At 34.4% G+C, this 912-nt stretch overlaps 1 protein-coding gene across 1 annotated transcript; it reads right to left on the bottom strand.

Annotated features, from left to right (window-relative positions):
• Window positions 1-671: 671 nt before the first annotated feature.
• HELRODRAFT_92873 (hypothetical protein) lies at window positions 672-912 on the bottom strand (the record flags this gene model as incomplete). Its single annotated transcript, XM_009012263.1, has 1 exon — window positions 672-912. A coding segment is annotated over one exon (241 nt), but the record flags the coding sequence as incomplete, so codon positions are not given.

The following is a 912-nucleotide window of genomic DNA, read 5'->3' on the forward strand; positions in this document are numbered from 1 at the left end:
TAGGAGTTGGAATCAGAAATTTTACCCAGACTCTGAATTTTTTGGGACCAGAATCGGATATTTTTCATCTGACTCCAACTCTCCGTCAACAACACATAGTGTATGTAAACAACGCCTCACATACATTGCATGTGATAGGCAGGTATCTCTTTGCAATTGAATCCAGCTATGCAGTGCCAGGTGTTGTTGGGGCCATAGACTTTGGAGTTGAAGTAAAAGTGTGTCAAGCACAGCTGACCAACACAAAAAATTGTTGAGAATCCAAGGGAAAAAATTGCTAAGCTATTTAAAAAACTTACAATTGTTGCATTCTATATGTTATAAATTTTTGAAATGTAATATAAAATGAAAACACAGATGACAGATGGTATTAAAACTTCTGGAAACTATTCCAAAAAGCGAAATTCAATTTAAAAAAAAAAATATGGGTTGAGTTTATAAACAAATTGGAAGAAATAATATGAATTATCACAATTTCAAAGTAAAGGAATGCATTGTTGATCTGGAAAAAATTATTAGATTTATAGATTAAATTGATTGATTCATAAAAAATTAACATCTCAGCCAACTTTTATTATGATCATGAATAAGTACATTGAATAAGGACACACAGTTTCAGAAGCCTAGCCGCTTTGATTATGAAAAAAGAAATGTGAACCTAACGAAAAACATTAAAGAATAAAACCTGTATAAATGCCTACCTGAGTAAATTGATTGGCACAGACAATGCAGACGAAAGGCTTTTCCCCTGTGTGAGTCCTCATATGAGTTTGCAGGTTGACCTTGTTCGTGAACTGCCTATCACACTCCGTGCACTCAAATGGACGTTCACCAGAATGAACTCGCATGTGTGTCTTCAAGTTGCAGGATTGCGAGAACCTTTTATGACACAAGTGACAAGCAAATATTTTC

The sequence above is a fragment of the Helobdella robusta genome, assembly GCF_000326865.2.
Source record: "Helobdella robusta unplaced genomic scaffold HELROscaffold_1016, whole genome shotgun sequence".
Classification (NCBI taxonomy): domain Eukaryota; kingdom Metazoa; phylum Annelida; class Clitellata; order Rhynchobdellida; family Glossiphoniidae; genus Helobdella; species Helobdella robusta.